Below are 21,349 nucleotides of genomic sequence, written 5' to 3'. Positions count from 1 at the left end.
ATTTAACAAGCTATTACGGAAACTGATACGGAGAACAATAAAGTAGCAAGAATGCAATAAGCATCATATAAAAGAAAAAAAACAAGTGAAGAAAAATTAGATTTATAAATATTGATTAGAACTTAATGGCCTTCTATCTCAAGCTGAAAGTGTTAAACTGCAATTCCAATGAAAAGAAACAAAAACTGCATTGTAGGTCCTAGTTCAGTTCATGTTATGCACGTAGACTAGAATATATTTTGTACAGGAAGGCCAACTGAAAAAGGGGAAAATCAAATAAAAAAAATCGAGGATGTAATGGGAAAATTGCTGAAAAAAATTCAAATCTAAAAGCATTTATCTAAAACATGATTTATTTCACTAATAAATGTCTGATACAATAATTAGCCTAAGAATCACAGCACTTCGATGTCAATTGAAATGACCTTAAATCTTAGACATAAGAACTTGGGTCATAATAGAACTGATTTTAATAAAGAAAAGTCGAAACTTCAGTCTTTAAGACCTTAAAGTCACCCTAAATAAAATTTCTTTCTAGAAATAGATGCTCTTGTAGAATTAAGACTAAAATTCCAGAGTCTATAACTTTTACATAATAAACAGTAAATTCATGTAAATAATATATACATCTTCTTTTGCAGCAGTGCAAAATACAAAATTTTACACTATTTTGCTGTTTTCCACACTTTTTTAACATTTTACACTTTTTCCACTACACAGTTATTCACTCAAGAACTGAAATAATTGATTTAATTGGCATATTTGGTAAAGTGTTTCCCACTGCTTATAGATTTCATTCAATATCTTAAGGCCTGGATATTGTTTACAAAAAAAAACTGAAAAACAATTAAAACAGAAGCAGAAGAAATTCTGGATAGCAATATTGAGATTTTTTTTAAGAATTCAGCAAATAATGTGAAGGGACTTCATTCACTTTTTAAATTTAGCATAGCAATTACTCAAGAAGACTTACTAAACAACTAAATCCAATGGTTTCGAAATGTAAAATATTTCTTAGCAAGGCCGTATCCAGGGAAGATGGGTGGGTCTGGGGTTTGAGCCTTTCTCAAGAAATGTTTGTCTGAGTCGTAAAAACGCAACAAAAATGAGTATAAATAAATTTTCAATGCGTTAAAAAAAAAATTAAACTACCCTTCCCAAAAGAAAAATTCTTTTGTATTCCTCCCCCGAAAAATAAAATCTTAGATACGGCCCTGCTTCTAAGTTTTACAAAAATAAGTATCTAAATCTTGTGATTAAAATGCATTTAAATTTTAGGATCCAACATAAAAAGTACTGTTAGAATCTCATATATTCTTTACATTAATTTTTACATTGAAAATAATTTAAGAACTTCTGGCAAATTTTTTGAATTAGACAAAAACTGCAATTACAAGAATAGTCTAAGCTTATTTTTTGAGTGAGCCATAAACAGTTATGCCCAAAAACCAAAAAAAAACAGATAAACCTCCAATTTTTCCACAAAAAGAGTCTATGAAAAACCATTAGAAATCCTTCTAGAAATTCTCTGTTCTTTCATCTCTTGACCCTGTTGATAAAAAGATGTAATCTTTTATGTTACAAAAAAAAAACATTCTTCATCAAAAAGGAGGTAGTTATCATCAGTCAGCAAGTATATTCAGGCTCAGAGCAAACTTAGGGGGATTTGAAAATACTTAATACCTTTCCTTTCCGACTACCTTATAAATTTCTCTGACTGCTCATGAGGACTTGGAAACTTCCCTTTCTGAGGCATCTGGCAAACCACCACTTCTCCCCACCTAAAAAGTTACTCAGTAGCCCTCCTTGATGATAGCTCATTAGTTATACATCACCGTACATAGTTTTATTAAACATCAAGTGAATCAACTTAGGTAAATAAGATTTAAAATAAATGTCATATTAACCATATATTTTGTTTGGGACACATAATTCCTTAGGAATAAATGCATATTCACATTGCAATACGGCCTATGAAAGCGGGAAGCTCAATATATAGGTTGTCGATTACTTTAAATAGGTTGGCTACCTCAGAATTTTCAAGTTTTGCCACCCAGTTTTGAGCTATAATATGCAGGAAACCCCATTGTACGTTGGCATGATCTTTTTGGGTGCTTGGAAAGGACATTAGAACTTTTTTATTTCTGTTTGAATTAGCCTTCCCGCATGAAAAAACAAAACAAACCTGGAAAAACAATCACTCAATTAAAAGAGGTCCTGTCAAAGCAACGATAAAGGTCATCTTAAAAATAGATTCGAAGGAGGCTCTGTTAACTTAGTGATTACTTTTCAAGATTTGTTTTCTCTTCGTTTTGTCCTTGGGAATTTATCCTTATTTTATTCTTAGTTTACCGTTATTTACTGATGATCGTTGAGTAGAGGTCTCGACTGAAATATCTTGGGAATATTTGAAAAAAGGAAATACCTTCCCTTTTTTCACTGGTTGTAAAAAGCGAAGAATAACCTCGTTTTTCTTCTTCGAAAATGTGTCTTATTTTGTCACGCTTAATCAGTTTATTTTTGGATATTAATTAGGGAGAGATAGGAAGTAATATATCATCTTACTTCATTTCGACTAAACCAGAAAAAGGGTCCAGCAGGTTTGTACCTCCCTCCTTATTGCAGAAAGATGCTTCCGAAATTTACCCAGCAGGTTTGTACCTCCTTTCTGCAGGTTATTGCAGAAAGATGTTTCCAAAATTTATTTTAAAGCGTCATTTATTTTAGATGATTTGTTTCATATTTCATAAAATTATATACCGTAAGTGTGCATTTATTATGAAGCAGGGGGGGTTGTTTCAATCTGTAGGTGGGTAAAGGAGGGGGGTCATATACCTCAAAGGACGTTTTAAAATATTCAAATATCCTAACTGTTATTGAACCTTAAAAGAAATATAGAACAAGTTTTTGAGAAGCAGGGGGGGGGGTAGAAACATATATAATCCCTCTGTATTGCTGGGAATGTCTTGGAATGTTCCAAGCCTTCGTTATTGGTGTCGGAAGCACAATATGAAAGTATCCTCCCATGGCAAAGATCTTTTTCTATGCAGCATAAAATATTATATTCACATGCCTACCAGGGAAGAGGTGGAAAAATCAAAAGTCGGGAATCGTGAACCTTGCCATAAATTCTTTTGGGGGATGGGGGGCAAGTGGTACGAAGAGCTTTCTTTTCAACAATGTCATCTGGTAATATCTCTGTTTTGTTTATATACAATTCCTGAATTTAAAAGATCAAACGTTGAGCAGAATATCCGTTCACATAAACAATGCCAATTCTCTCCGTCCACTCAAAATTCTATATTAAGAACCTATTTCAACGAAACTACTCTTTATTTAAAAAATTGGACAGAGTACTCAAATTGTAAACAAAATTTTAAGTACAGTCCCACATTTTGATTTCTTAAGCCAAAAAAAATGAAAAAGCGGGAAAGCAACAAAAAATTTAGCATTATTGATATATACAACTCAACAGCAATAAATCGGAGGTTTATAGACCGGTAGAGAAGATCATATTCTGGTTAGGCGAGGACAATATTTGGAAAAAATGAGAGGCTAATTAAAACAACGTTTATTTTTCCGATCAAAAGTTGGGAGCACTATTAAAAATTAAAACGCATACAAGTTACTGTATATAAAAAAGGAAATATCCCCTCCTAAACACCTTGCTTTTTAAAATAAAGTCTGAATTTTTGTCCCAATTCTTTAAGTGTGACTGCTCGAACACAAGAACCGTTGAATTGGAATAAAAAGTAGTTTTAAAGCACTATAAAACTTTATCATAAAGAGCAATTGGCTCAAGAGGAGGTGGTCCATCACGTAGACAGAATAACTTGTGTTTATTTTAAGTTTTAATATGTCTCCTTGTTTTCCATTGAAACACTTGTTGTTTTTTTTCATTTAATATATTTAAGATTAAATTCTATATATCCCGGGTAACACCAATTCTACTTGAAACTATACTTGGAAAAAAGTCTTCTTTCAAACCTAGCACGAATGACATATTTCTACAGTATAGAAAATTTTCGATTCCTATAAGGATAAACAAAAATTCTTACTGGACAATACAACCTATCACTTGGCAGCAAATTTTACTTTTAGCTGCTTCTATGTTAGGGTACCCGTATATGTTGTTTACAAACGAATTGGAGGTAAAACTGCCTTATCCTGAGATGACAAAATTTCCTTGGGCCAGAGAAAAAAGCCAAATTACTTCTGAATATCACACAAATTTGCACTTTTGTTTATTTTTGGTCAGGTTTTAGATTGAGGTCTGAAAACCTTTGCCCGTCTATATTGGTAGTCTTACTCCCATGATCTAAACCTGTTTTTTTTTAATGATACAGATAAGTCAAACCACTAGTGTTTTACCGCATAATGATCACATAACAAACAACAAAATTTAAAACAACAAAATTTTCAGGAAGGGATCCTAACGCATGAACACTGTGAGAATTATCAACTCAAGAAATGTAGGAATATTGGAAACGATAGAAATATAGGAAACTAGAATTCAAATATTAACTAACTTTTACAATCCAATTTATTAAATCCCTTAATTTTTAAAAATCCTTTTTCAAATACTTCTTCATCCGATGCAATGCTCATAGCAAGAGCCAGTAATTTTTCTGCCGCTAGAGGGTGCCACTCTCCTGTTGTACATCCTATTTCTTCAATATTGTCGTAGTAGTGGCATCTGGAAGTCACACGGGTTGACGGGACGTATTCATACATCTTGACAATATTGCAGTGTTCTAACATTAACAATAGACCTAAAAAACATAGTCTCTAAATTTTCATTGTTTTATATACTTGTTTATAGCCCTTTATTGTTGTTAAGTTTTGGTTGAAGTTGATAAATTTCACTAAGCAAAAAATACTATGCAGCGTCATTCTGTAAATTTCTCCAGGTATGTCTTAGTGCCAGCAAAATTATCTAAAGTCTTCAAAGAAGACTCCATTGAGTATTTGCCCCGGAAGATTTTTAACAGTATAGTTTTACTAGCATTAAGACGAAAAGGTTTTTTGTTTTTAAATAGAATATTTCCGGCCAAAAAAACGATTTTGTCTGTTCCGAAACTAAACAAATCAAAGGTTCGCTCAGACGAACGATTAATTTTTTCAAGTGACGTGAAGTCCAGATTTCGAAGCCAATTTTGATTTTTGGCAAAACATAAGCTTATGCAGAAAAATATTCAGTATGCTTTTACAATTTTACATGGAAGAAAACAAACCTAAAATAAAAATAAACTTACCTTAAAAAAAATAAGAGCCTAAAACAAGATGAGAAAGACATGTGTTTCGTGAATAACTTACGTGAAACTATAGCTGTAATAAAGTTATCTGGTGATAATTGCCTTATAAATGACTCACAACACTTTAAAAATTCAAAATAGAATATGTTCAGCCTAAGAGGCTGCAAAAATTGAGTGAAGCATTTGCAATTTAATTTTTTTTAAGAATATCAACGATTTAAAACAACACCGATAATTTTGGATGCAAAAATCAGAACCGTATCCAGAATTTGTTTTCGGGAGATATTTTACAAAAGGATCTTCTTCGGATAGAGGGGTTACAAAAAAATTAAAAACACATCAAAATTTGTCTAAATTCATTTTACGACGTTTTAAGTCCTATAAATATTTCGGGGGTGGAGAGTGGGGGGTCAAACACCTTGCCCCCCTCTTGGATACGGCCTTAACAACAATAGTGGTATTATTTAGTATTTAAAAGCCATCAATCTTGAGCTAGACATAAGTGTAGTTGACCGCTTTGTAAAAGAATAAGAAAAGAACATCTCTGAAAATATTCAATAGGAAAATAGCTTTAACTTAGGTAAATACTAACTTTAGTAATGCGTTGGTTAGCTCCTTCTTTGCTTTTTATTTGATTGTAATATGTTCATGTGTATGTATTTGAACAAGAACATGTGCATCATATTAGCTAGTAAATTATTCAATGTATTTTCCGAACAGAGCATTGAAATGCATCATAAGCTGAAGGCTGTTACTCCCCCATCTTATTTTTTTATAACTTTTAAACTTCATCCCTAAGAGAACATCATCTCAATCTTTTTTTATTTAAATAGTAGTATACCATAAAAATAAAAATTTGCATACATTTTGCAAATTTTAGTGGAATAAGTGCATTAGAACCTTACTTTACTCACCCAATGATAACCCATTGCTTACGTTAGGTAATTTAATTAAATAGCAACAATAGAAATAAATTTTTGAAATTTTAAGACATGTAACTCAATCCTAAAGGTCAAGATCATTGCAGAAAAAGCTATGCAGCATATACTACTTAAAATATTTCTTTACGAAAAAAACCAGAATATGCCTAAGAATTGGGATGTTTTCATATTTTCATTGGTTTTTTGCCTATGTTCAGCATAGTTTTGATATAAATAAATATAAACCAAATCTCAAAATATAAATTTTAGGTGGTTAAAGCCAATTATAAACTGGAAAATGATATTAAAACTATGGTCTTGGGTTCAAACATAAAAACTCTAGGATTGTAGAACCACAGCACACCAAAAATCTGCAAAGGAAATATGAACCTTAAGCAATATCCCTTAAAAACGTGTACAATAGATTCTGTTTCTTATTTGACTTCTCATTTTATTTCGAAAGGTGCCATTAGAGGCCTTTCAATACCATCGTCAAATTTTAAGTTTTTTCCACCTCCTTCTTCCCCTTAGGCAACTCTCGTCAATACCTTAGAGTAGTGCCTACTACTACTATTAACAACTCACTATTTTACCAAGCCACCTGAGGTCAAAACAGCTGTGAGCACTCCTCCTCCACTCTGATCTATATAAAGCCTCGCTCTAAAGCCTCCCCCCCCCAAAAAAAAAGTGGCCTAGCCAAATCATCTTCTATTATAGCCCAAGGAAGTTGGATCGAATCACATTTTTCATAGAGCTTATTGTTTTACATACGGTTAGTCTGTTCTTAGAAAATTCTTGGAAAATATTTTTTAAAAAATTCTCAAGTCTTTTAAATACCCTGGGTTTCAGAGACAAGCCATTTTCTAAACTTTTTTACTTTTTAAAAGCCTTGGCTATTTAACTTTTTAGATATCCATTGCAGCTACGATGTTTACTAATAATACTACCTTTGGTAAGTGTAGTAATTCACTGTTTAAATTTTACCAAAAATTCAAAGCCAAAATTTCATTCCTAATCCAAAATTTATTCATTTTGCTAGCATTTGTATCCTGGACAGTCGAATCATTTATATAATGTAAATATAAAAAAATTGTTCCTTCCCGTTTGCAGCCCAGAAAGATAATCCACATGAGCTGGGATAGGACAAAAACCTGCTTAACTCCTGATTAAACACAAACCCAAGCATTAATCTTATTTCCGCCTTTAATCGCAGCAATATTATTCGGTGCATGGCATTAATCAATTTAACAAACCTATTTTTCAAAAAAAAAGAGATAAAGCTCAATGAAAAAACAACACCAAACCCCATTTAATAACCTGGTAGAACATAAAAGCACAAGATCATCACAAAATTTTAACCAGATGCCTGTTCATACTCATAAAATTAAGAACTAAAGGGTTCTGATGATTAAGGTACTTCTAAAGTATTAACCGAAGAGTGAGAGTTATCGATAAAACATCCTCTACCCTCCTTACTACACTGTTATTTTCGTAGAGCTTAACCTTCAACATCTCTTAGTCTAACAAGCATCATTGTGCCAATAATAAAAAAAGGAAAAAAAAGGAAAAACTAGCTAATTAATGTTTCTCTAATTAACACACTTGCTTTCGTCACCCTTTCCTTTGTAACATTTTGTAAGATTATGAGGTAATTCTCCTATTTTAAATCATTTCCATATTCTTAAGTAGTTAATCTCTAGATTAGCACCCACTGTACATCAATAATTTTTTTGGTACATGGTTCACACCAAAAGCCTTGTTATTTTTTAATCTCTTTGGTAGTATTTATAACTCAATCTTACAAAAATAAATCTTCTTCGTTCACTTCTAAATTGTCGAAAATTTGTTCATTCTTTGCTATATCATTTTCAACAACTTTATCACGGTTTATTCTCAGAACGTTCTGCCTATCCCTCCTTAATACTTTCCTCGTCACTAATCAAGGTCCCCTTTAAATAGAGCATGTCCAGACTGACAACGTCCTCACAGTTTCTTAATATACCTAGGAAACATCTTACTCTTTGTCATCCGGCTGAATCTTCCAGATCTTGCACATTCTTATTTATAGCATCTATTTCACCTTTCCCTAGTCCAAGCTCCTCATCCGTCATTAACCAGCACCGGACGTCCAGTGTCTACAGTAGCATAGTATCTAATAACCTTCGTTTTACTAGCCGGTTACTAGCTAAATCGTATAACTCATACGCGCTTCCATTTTTCTGTACCTTGCAAGCTTTGGCGTACATTTTCAACAACAGAACTAAATCAACTTCCACGAATTTATTACCGTCATGCTAAATATCTCCTCGGCCTCCCCCTTGGATAAGTTATTCTTGGGTGAGTAGGAGATACGTTGTTATAGACCCTAATTTTGCCATCGGCAGATGCATTGAAGCTTACAATAATGGAATCAATTGTAATTGTATAACTCAATTGCGCTTCTTTTTTTGTGCCTTGCAAGCTTTGGTGTACATTTTCAACAACAGAACTAAATCAACTTCCATGAATTTATTACCGTCATGCTAAATATCTCCTCGGCCTCCCCCTTTGATAAGTTATTCTTGGGTCAGTAGGAGATATGTTGTTATAGACCCTAATTTTGCTATCGGCAGATGCATTGAAGCTTGCAATAACGGAATCAATTGTAATTGTATAAATCAATTGCGCTTGTTTTTTTTACCTTGCAAGCTTTGGTGTACATTTTCAACAACAGAACTAAATCAACTTCCATGAATTTATTACCGTCATGCTAAATATCTCCTCGGCCTCCCCCTTGGATAAGTTATTCTTGGGTGAGTAGGAGATACGTTGTTATAGACCCTAATTTTGCCATCGGCAGATGCATTGAAGCTTACAATAATGGAATCAATTGTAATTGTATAACTCAATTGCGCTTCTTTTTTTGTGCCTTGCAAGCTTTGGTGTACATTTTCAACAACAGAACTAAATCAACTTCCATGAATTTATTACCGTCATGCTAAATATCTCCTCGGCCTCCCCCTTGGATAAGTGATTCTTGGGTCAGTAGGAGATATGTTGTTATAGACCCTAATTTTGCTATCGGCAGATGCATTGAAGCTTGCAATAACGGAATCAATTGTAATTGTATAAATCAATTGCGCTTCTTTTTTTTACCTTGCAAGCTTTTGTGTACATTTTCAACAACAGAACTAAATCAACTTCCATGAATCTATTACCGTCATGCTAAATATCTCCTCGGCCTCCCCCTTTGATAAGTTATTCTTGGGTCAGTAGGAGATATGTTGTTATAGACCCTAATTTTGCCATCGGCAGATGCATTGAAGCTTACAATAATGGAATCAATTGTAATTGTATAACTCAATTGCGCTTCTTTTTTTGTGCCTTGCAAGCTTTGGTGTACATTTTCAACAACAGAACTAAATCAACTTCCATGAATTTATTACCGTCATGCTAAATATCTCCTCGGCCTCCCCCTTTGATAAGTTATTCTTGGGTCAGTAGGAGATATGTTGTTATAGACCCTAATTTTGCTATCGGCAGATGCATTGAAGCTTGCAATAACGGAATCAATTGTAATTGTATAAATCAATTGCGCTTGTTTTTTTTACCTTGCAAGCTTTGGTGTACATTTTCAACAACAGAACTAAATCAACTTCCATGAATTTATTACCGTCATGCTAAATATCTCCTCGGCCTCCCCCTTTGATAAGTTATTCTTGGGTCAGTAGGAGATATGTTGTTATAGACCCTAATTTTGCCATCGGCAGATGCATTGAAGCTTACAATAATGGAATCAATTGTAATTGTATAACTCAATTGCGCTTCTTTTTTTGTGCCTTGCAAGCTTTGGTGTACATTTTCAACAACAGAACTAAATCAACTTCCATGAATTTATTACCGTCATGCTAAATATCTCCTCGGCCTCCCCCTTGGATAAGTTATTCTTGGGTGAGTAGGAGATACGTTGTTATAGACCCTAATTTTGCCATCGGCAGATGCATTGAAGCTTACAATAATGGAATCAATTGTAATTGTATAACTCAATTGCGCTTCTTTTTTTGTGCCTTGCAAGCTTTGGTGTACATTTTCAACAACAGAACTAAATCAACTTCCATGAATTTATTACCGTCATGCTAAATATCTCCTCGGCCTCCCCCTTGGATAAGTTATTCTTGGGTCAGTAGGAGATATGTTGTTATAGACCCTAATTTTGCTATCGGCAGATGCATTGAAGCTTGCAATAACGGAATCAATTGTAATTGTATAAATCAATTGCGCTTCTTTTTTTTACCTTGCAAGCTTTGGTGTACATTTTCAACAACAGAACTAAATCAACTTCCATGAATTTATTACCGTCATGCTAAATATCTCCTCGGCCTCCCCCTTTGATAAGTTATTCTTGGGTCAGTAGGAGATATGTTGTTATAGACCCTAATTTTGCCATCGGCAGATGCATTGAAGCTTACAATAATGGAATCAATTGTAATTGTATAACTCAATTGCGCTTCTTTTTTTGTGCCTTGCAAGCTTTGGTGTACATTTTCAACAACAGAACTAAATCAACTTCCATGAATTTATTACCGTCATGCTAAATATCTCCTCGGCCTCCCCCTTTGATAAGTTATTCTTGGGTCAGTAGGAGATATGTTGTTATAGACCCTAATTTTGCTATCGGCAGATGCATTGAAGCTTGCAATAACGGAATCAATTGTAATTGTATAAATCAATTGCGCTTGTTTTTTTTACCTTGCAAGCTTTGGTGTACATTTTCAACAACAGAACTAAATCAACTTCCATGAATTTATTACCGTCATGCTAAATATCTCCTCCGCCTCCCCCTTGGATAAGTTATTCTTGGGTGAGTAGGAGATACGTTGTTATAGACCCTAATTTTGCCATCGGCAGATGCATTGAAGCTTACAATAATGGAATCAATTGTAATTGTATAACTCAATTGCGCTTCTTTTTTTGTGCCTTGCAAGCTTTGGTGTACATTTTCAACAACAGAACTAAATCAACTTCCATGAATTTATTACCGTCATGCTAAATATCTCCTCGGCCTCCCCCTTGGATAAGTGATTCTTGGGTCAGTAGGAGATATGTTGTTATAGACCCTAATTTTGCTATCGGCAGATGCATTGAAGCTTGCAATAACGGAATCAATTGTAATTGTATAAATCAATTGCGCTTCTTTTTTTTACCTTGCAAGCTTTGGTGTACATTTTCAACAACAGAACTAAATCAACTTCCATGAATCTATTACCGTCATGCTAAATATCTCCTCGGCCTCCCCCTTTGATAAGTTATTCTTGGGTCAGTAGGAGATATGTTGTTATAGACCCTAATTTTGCCATCGGCAGATGCATTGAAGCTTACAATAATGGAATCAATTGTAATTGTATAACTCAATTGCGCTTCTTTTTTTGTGCCTTGCAAGCTTTGGTGTACATTTTCAACAACAGAACTAAATCAACTTCCATGAATTTATTACCGTCATGCTAAATATCTCCTCGGCCTCCCCCTTTGATAAGTTATTCTTGGGTCAGTAGGAGATATGTTGTTATAGACCCTAATTTTGCTATCGGCAGATGCATTGAAGCTTGCAATAACGGAATCAATTGTAATTGTATAAATCAATTGCGCTTGTTTTTTTTACCTTGCAAGCTTTGGTGTACATTTTCAACAACAGAACTAAATCAACTTCCATGAATTTATTACCGTCATGCTAAATATCTCCTCGGCCTCCCCCTTTGATAAGTTATTCTTGGGTCAGTAGGAGATATGTTGTTATAGACCCTAATTTTGCCATCGGCAGATGCATTGAAGCTTACAATAATGGAATCAATTGTAATTGTATAACTCAATTGTGTTTCTTTTTTTGTGCCTTGCAAGCTTTGGTGTACATTTTCAACAACAGAACTAAATCAACTTCCATGAATTTATTACCGTCATGCTAAATATCTCCTCGGCCTCCCCCTTTGATAAGTTATTCTTGGGTCAGTAGGAGATATGTTGTTATAGACCCTAATTTTGCTATCGGCAGATGCATTGAAGCTTGCAATAACGGAATCAATTGTAATTGTATAAATCAATTGCGCTTGTTTTTTTTACCTTGCAAGCTTTGGTGTACATTTTCAACAACAGAACTAAATCAACTTCCATGAATTTATTACCGTCATGCTAAATATTTCCTCGGCCTCCCCCTTTGATAAGTTATTCTTGGGTCAGTAGGAGATATGTTGTTATAGACCCTAATTTTGCCATCGGCAGATGCATTGAAGCTTACAATAATGGAATCAATTGTAATTGTATAACTCAATTGCGCTTCTTTTTTTGTGCCTTGCAAGCTTTGGTGTACATTTTCAACAACAGAACTAAATCAACTTCCATGAATTTATTACCGTCATGCTAAATATCTCCTCGGCCTCCCCCTTGGATAAGTTATTCTTGGGTGAGTAGGAGATACGTTGTTATAGACCCTAATTTTGCCATCGGCAGATGCATTGAAGCTTACAATAATGGAATCAATTGTAATTGTATAACTCAATTGCGCTTCTTTTTTTGTGCCTTGCAAGCTTTGGTGTACATTTTCAACAACAGAACTAAATCAACTTCCATGAATTTATTACCGTCATGCTAAATATCTCCTCGGCCTCCCCCTTGGATAAGTTATTCTTGGGTCAGTAGGAGATATGTTGTTATAGACCCTAATTTTGCTATCGGCAGATGCATTGAAGCTTGCAATAACGGAATCAATTGTAATTGTATAAATCAATTGCGCTTCTTTTTTTTACCTTGCAAGCTTTGGTGTACATTTTCAACAACAGAACTAAATCAACTTCCATGAATTTATTACTGTCATGCTAAATATCTCCTCGGCCTCCCCCTTTGATAAGTTATTCTTGGGTCAGTAGGAGATATGTTGTTATAGACCCTAATTTTGCCATCGGCAGATGCATTGAAGCTTACAATAACGGAATCAATTGTAATTGTATAACTCAATTGCGCTTCTTTTTTTTGTACTTTGCAAAGCTTTGGCGTACATTTTCAACAACAGAACTTAATCAACTTCCACGAATTTATTACCGTCACGCTAAATATCTCCTCGGCCTCCCCCTTGGGTAAGTTATTCTTGGGTCAGTTGGAGATACGTTGTTATAGACCCTAATTTTGCTATCGGCAGATGCATTGAAGCTTGCAATAACGGAATCAATTGTAATTGTATAAATCAATTGCGCTTCTTTTTTTTACCTTGCAAGCTTTGGTGTACATTTTCAACAACAGAACTAAATCAACTTCCACGAATTTATTACCGTCATGCTAAATATCTCCTCGGCCTCCCCCTTTGATAAGTTATTCTTGGGTCAGTAGGAGATATGTTGTTATAGACCCTAATTTTGCTATCGGCAGATGCATTGAAGCTTGCAATAACGGAATCAATTGTAATTGTATAAATCAATTGCGCTTCTTTTTTTTACCTTGCAAGCTTTGGTGTACATTTTCAACAACAGAACTAAATCAACTTCCATGAATTTATTACCGTCAAGCTAAATATCTCCTAGGCCTCCCCCTTGGATAAGTTATTCTTGGGTCAGTTGGAGATACGTTGTTATAGACCCTAATTTTGCCATCGGCAGATGCATTGAAGCTTACAATAACGGAATCAATTGTAATTGTATAACTCAATTGCGCTTCTTTTTTTATACCTTGCAAGCTTTGGTGTATATTTCAACAACAGAACTAAATCAACTTCCATGAATTTATTACCGTCATGCTAAATATCTCCTCGGCCTCCCCCTTGGATAAGTGATTCTTGGGTCAGTAGGAGATACGTTGTTATAGACCCTAATTTTGCCATCGGCAGATGCATTGAAGCTTACAATAACGGATCAATTGTAATTGTATAACTCAATTGCGCTTCTTTTTTTTGTACTTTGCAAAGCTTTGGCGTACATTTTCAACAACAGAACTTAATCAACTTCCACGAATTTATTACCGTCACGCTAAATATCTCCTCGGCCTCCCCCTTGGGTAAGTTATTCTTGGGTCAATAGGAGATACGTTGTTACAGACCCTAATCCTGCCATCGGCAGATGCATTGAATTTTACAATAACAGAATCAATGGACACTTGATGGACCGTTATTGAACGTCAATGGACCGTTTTGAAACAGTAAATGTATCGCGTCTCTTTGTTTTTTTTATTCCTTTTTTTGTAATTTTTGTGTCTGTTATGCATTCTTTGTAATTACTTCGTTAATTATTGTGCTTATTTTAGGACTTTGAATTTTGTTTATTTGCCATTTTCCGTTCTTTTTTCTTCTCTTGTACTTCGTTTGTTATTGTGTTTACAACGGGTTATAAATAAATTCATTTAAACCCTAATACCTTCTCTTCTTCCCTTACCAGTCATTTATTTTTGTATGCTTTTCACTCAAACACATGTTATACAAACTCTTTTCTAAGCTTAAAGCGTGTCTAATAGTATTTCTAGCTGTGTTTTTATTTTATTTGTTCCTAGAACATATTTTGCTACATCACAAATAATTTTCCCAAAGGTATCTCCCTAATGCTCTAGATTTTCAGAATCTAAATTATCTAGTTTCGTATCCAACTTTTTTGGAAATTTCCTGTTCAATTCTCATCCTGGAGTCTTTCAACGTCATACTAATCTGGAAGGTAATTACCCTTCTCGAAAATAAGATTTTAAAAAGTTTTGGAAACTACTAGTTGATGATCCGTAATTTTAAGATGAAGAACGGTACCCTTAAACGTGCGCCCCAGTATCTTGTATCAATCTTGTCGTTCTTCAATTCAAAATAGCAAAGTAGATTAATTGATAAGCTTAACAGTATTACCATAATGTCTGTATCATGTTAACTTATCGGCCATTTTGCGAAGAAATACTGTTTTGTTTGTAGCTAGATTACTCTGCCTATAAAGTCGTGGTAGTCTACTGTTGCTATCTTTCTCCCCTACTTCAAACCTAACGAGGCTAAATATGAACTTACTGAGTGTTACCATCTCAAGTGACTTAAAACGGGATTGCCACGTTAACGATCTATTAAAACGTATTTTCTCTCCTCAAACTTCTTAATAAATTTAAATGTTCTAAATCGAAGTGTTTGTGGATTTTTCTCTCTTTTGTACAACCTACCCTCGAATACGCTTGTCCTGTTTGGCATCCTAGCATCTCAAATGAATTTACAGACAGAATAGAGGCAGTTCAAAAAAGGTGTCTAGCAAATCTAGTCACCCTTAAGGAAAGGAGAGCACAAATTTCCTTGCGTTTTGCCCACAATGCCGTGTATAACCCTCATACTACTTCTCTTTCCCTAGTGATCATTTACTCCCCCCCCCCGAAATCGTCCCTCCCCCAACGTTTTGCTTCAAGAAAAATCCCCCTTCTTGCCCCAATAGGAGTTTCCACTGAAAGATATAGAAGAACGCTCATCCCTCACATAGTTGAAATTTTAAAAAACCAGCCCCCCCTTCTCATTCTACTTTTATCATAGAGTTTTAGTATTTATTTTTCAATTGTGTACTTTTTGATGCTTGCTAGATATACTTTTGTTTAATTTTTTTTCCCTGTTTTAACTTTACGAGTTTTATCTATTGACTTTTTATTGATTGCAATTCTATAATTTTTTACTGACACTAAAGTGTGAATTCGGCCCTTTTGGGCTTGTGATAGCCACATTTTTGAAATAAAATCTTATCTTAAGGGAATTCATAGTAGTCGTTAGCTATTATGTATACAATCCAAAAAGGGTTTCGTAATCTGAGAGGAACCTGTTGCTATAGTCGAAGCCTTTTAAAACCTTATCGAGGCTCTCTGAAGATAAAGAGCCCAAAACCAGCCAAAATTATGAAGACATGCTTGACGGCAAAAGCCTTGGCAAGCTAATTGTATATGAAGTAACCAAATACAGCCTAGACATGACAAAAAGCGTCAGTCATGACTATGACAAAGCCACTAGCATGTCAACCTTGGCAAATGGCACTACTGGTGTGATAAAGCGTCGAAATCAACTAGCTGATTATTTTCATTGTGTCAGCCATTTCACCAATCTTTCGTGCTCGACGATAGTTTACCTCCTAATTTTACAAAATGTGTAAGATGTCGCACGAGAAACAATCGATCTTTTCAGTTCAAGTGCCAGGCGAATATAGCTTGAAAAAACATCTGATGTCAGACAATGCTAGAGCTGAGGCCCTCATTAGTCTTTGTATCGCAAGATTTGTAGACATGCTTGAGGCAATTAGTTGGTTTTTTGATTCCTTCTCGTCGATTATTTCTGCTCTACAGGAGATGCTAGGTTGGCAGGAGCGGGAGGCTAACAGGAAAGCATATGTGCTACGTTTCTGCATTGAGACGTCAGACACGTTGATCGGACTGGTCTGCTTGAACACGTTTTAGGGTGTTGTGAAACCATTGGAAGAGTCACTTCAAGAAAAGGATAGTGATCTCGTCAAAGCCGTTGGACTCATAAGCAGTGTAAAAGCAGCATTAGAGAAACGCGAGCCAATCCAAAAACTGAGTTCCCATCTTTGTATACGGAAGTCAAGAACATGGCAGAAGAAATTAATGTTTCTATGAAAGTCGTCCAACCACACATAGACTCAAGCTCTGTCTACCGAAGCTACTATAGGACTACATCACTCGTCCCAGCCCTGGATGTCATGCTACTTGATTTCACAGAAAGATTTAGCTACCATTTTGCTAATGCCACGAAACTGTCATTATTAATCCCAGCAATTGTTCATGACGAGAATTAGGACGATCTCAAAGAAGGCTACGAGAGGTACAAGGGGCTTCTCAGTGGTACACAGGCGGACTTGAAAATGGAGTTCCAGATATCGAAGACCCATTGTCAAATATTGCAATGGAAAAGCCAAACACGGCCGTTTCAGCTCTCAAAAGCTGCCAGGAGCAGATTTTTCCAAACATCTTTGTTTGGATCATAATCCTTGTAATGCTTCCAGTTTCAACAGATGGGGCAGAAAGAATATTCTCCAAGGTTCACAGGACGTGTTCTGCAGTGAAAAGTACAGTGTTGGAGGAAAGGCTGGAGTTACTACTGTTTATTCAAACATACAGGAACGAACTGCCGAAAACAGAAGATTTCATTGATTCGTTTGCCATCAGAAAAGCTCAGAAACTAAACTACAATATTGCCTTTTTATCTTCTCGTTTAGTTTTCTTTTTACCAAAAAAAATTCTTTAAAATACATGAAATAAAAATGTCCCTCAAAGTAGCTAGTTCGCTTATTATGATATAATACCAAATATTTTTTAATTACACTAATACTCTTTAAATTACATAAAAAAGCAAAAACACATGCCCCTTAAAGAAGATAGTTTTTTTAATTTGGTGCAATACCCAACATATTTTAGTTAGACTAAATACTTTTTAAATTATATACAAAAAAAACAATAAAAAATATTTTCCTTAAAGTAGCTAGAATTTTATTTTGGCATAATACTCTATGTTTTTTAGTTAGACTAATTTGATAATCTTAAAATTACATTAAAAAGAAACAACAAAACATGCCCCTTTAAGCAGCTAGTTCTTTTATTTTGGTATAATACCCAACATTTTTTAGTTAGACTAATGCTTTTTAAATTACATAAGAAAAACGTACCCCTTAACTTGTTAGACTTGTTAGACTAAATTCCCTTTGAATTGTGTTAATGTCAAAAAAAGTTCTGCAAAACAAAATTTTTCAAAGAAAAGAAATGCTCCATTAATCCATTAATGAGCAAAAATAAAGTCAAATAATCTCCCAAGCTTAAAACTACCGAAAATCACCATCAATGAATAAATAAAACTCAAAACGAACAGAAATTACAATAAATGCCCTACTCAAAAGAGTAAAAATAAACATGAGTAGGACTGACAACCCCCGTCCCTTATAAAAACAAGAACATAATTTGCCTTTACTGAAAAAAAAAACAATTCACAGTTGATTGTCAGTTTAATATACATACAGACATTTATTCCTTAAGTTTTAATAATTTTTCGTTTATTAAAGTAAAAAATAGTGAGAAGATTTGAAATGTATTTGTTTTCAGTAACGTGCAAGCAGATGATTAGGGCTACTGGTAATACATCTATAAACATAAGCACGCCTTCACCTCTACCTCTCGGGTGGTGTGGAAAAGATTTATTTTTTAAATGTAATATTAATTACATTCAATTTTTTTTTAAATGCAAACCAGGGACTCTGATACAGGGGGGTTAGTAATAAAATATATTAATTGGGCTCATTTCCAATAAAATGAGTCCTATCCAAAGTTCATGCGACCACTCATTCTATTATAACCTTGTAAGCCCCCCGGAAATAACTTGCAACCCTCGACCCAGGGCTCTGGTGGGCTATGTCATACCTAGAGCCTTTGTTACATGTTCTTTGGACTATTTTCAACAAAAGCGGCTATCTCACAATTTCGATTAGACACGTGTGGGGAAAAGAGGCCGTCAGAGGGGAGGGGGAACTAGTTGCAATGTATCACTTTTGACTCTTAAACGTGAATGAAAACGTTCAACTTCCAATTAAATGAGCTACCTCTAAAGTTTTCAGGACCACACCTTCCTTAAAACCCTTCAGAATCTTCTCCCTCAACTTGAATTTTAGAAGTCTTCTCCCTCGGAATATTAATAGTTTGTTTGAGCATGACTTGAATTGGACATAAGCTTCTTCTTCAGCAAAGGAATGCTCTAAGTCAGTCTCCTTTCATTGAGTCATTCAATGAATATAAAAGTATTCTTCTTTCATCTCTATTTCCTTTCTAATTCCTCCTTAACAAGTAGAAATACATCAAACCTATCTCATGAAAGAAGATACTCTCCAAGTTCTTTCTTTTATGACTGTACTTTTCTCAATATGTTCTAGTTTCAATTGGCAACTATGGATTTTGATCAACATGGTTCTAATTTAAATTTTTTTAATGGAATTAGCCTTGTCAAACATCAAAGCAATCTGTATTGTCGTGAGAGATCTTAAAAGTTTGAAAGAGCACCTTAGAGTAGGTGCTTAAAACTAAGAGGTTAGAACTAAGACTACCGACCCTTGTGATTTAAACATCATTTTTGTTTTCTTTCCTTTTCGCTAGTGATACATTTCCTGTGCTTATTTTTAGTGGTCTTCGCCCAAATTTATTTCCGCTACATCACCGAGATTTTCTTCAGAGATTCCAATTCCCTCGCAGGCGAGGCAGCACTTCCTCCAACACCAAATTTCCACGACAGATAATTTCTCTCTGGAATCTCCCAAAAAATAATGCTAACGAAAATTAAAGATTTTTGTATTTCACGTTACCGTTGATGGATTTACAAGCAATAATTTTCGGGTATATGTATTTTGGAGAACCCCAATTCTGTTTAGATTAAATTTGGAAAAAGACCCTGAAAATTTGGGAGGTAGTAGAAGTATTCGGGTAAACGTAATTTTAGTTACATTGTAGACTATAGCTTTTAGTATCATTACAAGAAAAGTAAATTTAAATTTGACATAAATTTTATGCTGCATTTTTGTAAAAAGAAGCAAATTATGTGTAAAGATATGCGTGAGGCACATATGTCTGTGCCTCCATCCCTCAGTGATTCAGAACCAGCGTAAAAATGTGGACGAAGCTACAGGTTTGAATCCTAGTGATTACCGGTTTCTGTAGCAGGGTCGAATTACTATTACAGTTGTGATTCAGAGGTGTCGCAAGAGGCACAAAAAAAACTCCCTGAAAACATGTAGTTAATTTATTTTATAAATTTGCTTTGAATAGTAAAAAATAACCTCTATTTACCAAAGAATTTTTGATAATGCATTATAATTTTCGATGAAGTGTGTCTCCTAGACTTATATTATGCATAGGATTTGTGTATCCTTGACAAAATTGTGAAGCAAATGAATTTTTGAGATTTAGAGAGTTGGGGGGTCAAGAATATTTCTGAAACTGAATGTTCGAATAACGTTTAGTGTAATTTTCTTCGGCTATGAATTGATGGAAAAATGAGCACAGGAAACTAGAAAGTCGATCGAGTGGATATCTTACCCTCCCTTTGAGAGAGTTTAGTGAGGAGTTTCTGGCAATTATTTCAAAAGTACACGATCTCTATACGGGGTGCCAATGTATTAAAAAGATTAGGGAATGCAAGGTGATGAAGACTAGTCTCAGTTAAAGATAAAATTGGGCATTGGTTAGTGACAAAAAGTATTAACCAAAAATTGTTTCTAATGGGGAAATAAATAACCGTTAAACACGAGTTTGGCTATGGGAAAGCGTGTAAAATACATTAAGAATACATTTTTAATAATTTAAAAGTGACGAAATATTTCTTTGAAAACGACAAGTTGGAAAAGTTATTAAACGGACTACAAACTCATAAGGCCCCCAGATGCCTCCAGTGATGGTTCTGGCCTCTCTTGCGCCCAAGACTAAATCCTGAAAACCTCCCCCTGTTCCCCCTCTTAAAAATATTCAGGCAAACTTAAAAAAAATCTTTGACAGAATTGTCACCTATTAGCATAATTTGAATACAAAATTTCAAACAAAGTGTTAAAATCAATTAAATATGGTCTACTTACTTTTATTTTCAAGGAATGGTGATAAGGATATGGGAAAAATCAAAATTTTTGATTCAATTTGCTTAAAACTACTGCCAGCTGCACCCTCTACTTCATAATAATAATAATAATAATAAATAAAAAGAATAAAATGATTAGAATCGAATAATGATTTTGCACCTCTAAAAGTTCTGCAATCAGGACAAGGCACCTCCCCCGGTTTCCGATAAAACTGCCTCTGACAGGTCCTAATAGTAAAGAAGACCTTTTTTTAATATGTCGGTTGCATTGTTAGAGCTATAGCGGTAACAATTATGAAAGAAAAGAATCAAAGTGAATGTAGTAATAATAGAGATACTGACTTGACATCAGTAGGAAGTAAATTAGCTAGTATAGTGATGATTGTTATTAGACTAAGAGATGTTTGTATGTCAGTTTTTAAGAAAAGAGGTGGGATGTGATGGATATGTGTGGTAGTGAACCTATCTTCCTTTATGCATACCAGGGTTGTAATTTACTATGGGTAAGGGGGGGGGGGGCAAATACCCCTGCTACACCTTGGTTAAGTTACCTTTATATAGCACTACAAAGTACCTTTATAGTACTACTAAAGTACTAAATAGTACCT

General features: G+C 34.5%; 1 protein-coding gene across 4 annotated transcripts in view; it reads right to left on the bottom strand.

Moving 5' to 3' along the window:
- Positions 1–341: 341 nt before the first annotated feature.
- Positions 342–21,349, bottom strand: part of LOC136036975 (beta-galactoside alpha-2,6-sialyltransferase 2-like) — a 97,873-nt gene continuing 76,865 nt past the window's right edge. For all 4 annotated transcript variants that reach the window (XM_065719373.1, XM_065719372.1, XM_065719371.1 and 1 more), the window contains exon 5: positions 342–4,772. In XM_065719373.1, coding sequence (XP_065575445.1) covers positions 4,525–4,772 — 248 coding nt within the window. In that variant the 3' untranslated portion in view covers positions 342–4,524. The remainder of the gene's footprint in view (positions 4,773–21,349) is intronic.

This window comes from Artemia franciscana, chromosome 16 (assembly GCF_032884065.1).
Source record: "Artemia franciscana chromosome 16, ASM3288406v1, whole genome shotgun sequence".
Lineage (NCBI taxonomy): Eukaryota > Metazoa > Arthropoda > Branchiopoda > Anostraca > Artemiidae > Artemia > Artemia franciscana.
This window is presented reverse-complemented; position numbering and strand designations above follow the sequence as displayed.